General features: G+C 43.7%; 1 protein-coding gene across 1 annotated transcript; it reads left to right on the top strand.

Annotated features, from left to right (window-relative positions):
• The first annotated feature begins 208 nt into the window (after positions 1–208).
• On the top strand, positions 209–688 carry LOC149828409 (uncharacterized). The gene has a single exon (XM_090017044.1). The coding sequence runs from the start codon at positions 209–211 to the stop codon at positions 686–688; it is 480 nt and encodes a 159-aa protein (XP_089873170.1).
• Positions 689–989: the final 301 nt, after the last annotated feature.

Genomic DNA, 989 nt, shown 5'->3' on the forward strand with positions numbered 1-989 from the left:
CCAAGACTGTGATGACCCTTCGGACTGGGAAGGAGTTTCACCCACCTAGGAAACCAGTGAACCACCCAAAGAGTAGTTGAGTCCTCCTACTAGGCCCAAGGAAAGTGGCCAAGGCACATTGCCTGAACCATCACCTTCTTACATCCCTAGAGCACCTTTCCCCTAGGCCTTAGAGAAGCCCATTTCTTTTCCCAAGCAAGGAGTGAAGATGAATGAAATACTTGAACTATTCAAGCAAGTCAACATAAACCTCCCATTGCTTGATGTGATTCAGCAAGTCCCAGCTTATACAAAGTTCCTTAAAAAACTTTGCACCCAAAAGAGGAAGTCAAGGTTCAATACTCCCAAGCGAGTATATTTGATAGAGCAGGTGAGTTCGGTGCTCTTGCACCAGACACCACCAAAACTTAAGGACCCAGGGGAACCCATCATTTCATGTGTCATAGGAAACATTACTACCGAGCGTGCATTGCTTGATCTTGGGGCAAGTGTTAATATCTTACCAGGTTTCTTTTATGACAAATTTAAACTTAAAGATATCAAGCTTACACCTATGACCTTACAATTCGCTGATAGATCTGTCAAGGTCCCGCAAGGGGTTCTTGAAGATGTATTGGTCAAGGTGGAGGACTTCTTTTTCCTCGTTGACTTCACCATTTTGGACATGGAAGGTGTAGATAACATCTGACAGACACCCATAATTTTGGGTCGACCCTTCTTGGAGATAGCTAATGCGTGCATTAACTGTCACACTAGAGTCATGGATGTATCTTTTGGCAACAAGAAGATGCGATTAAATATCGTCAACACTGCCATGGGACCTGCAGGTAGTGATGCTTATTTTCAGGTTGACATGGTCAAAGATATGGTTGAAGCGGAGCCTATATGGATGTCAGTAGACCATCCTCATGAGGATGATAATGTTTCTTGTTTAAAAGATGAGTTAGATAGCGATATTGTGACGGTGGTCTCATCAGGCGAGACAAGAG

This window comes from Nuphar pumila, chromosome 9 (genome assembly GCF_984573655.1).
Source record: "Nuphar pumila chromosome 9, dmNupPumi1.hap1.1, whole genome shotgun sequence".
Classification (NCBI taxonomy): domain Eukaryota; kingdom Viridiplantae; phylum Streptophyta; class Magnoliopsida; order Nymphaeales; family Nymphaeaceae; genus Nuphar; species Nuphar pumila.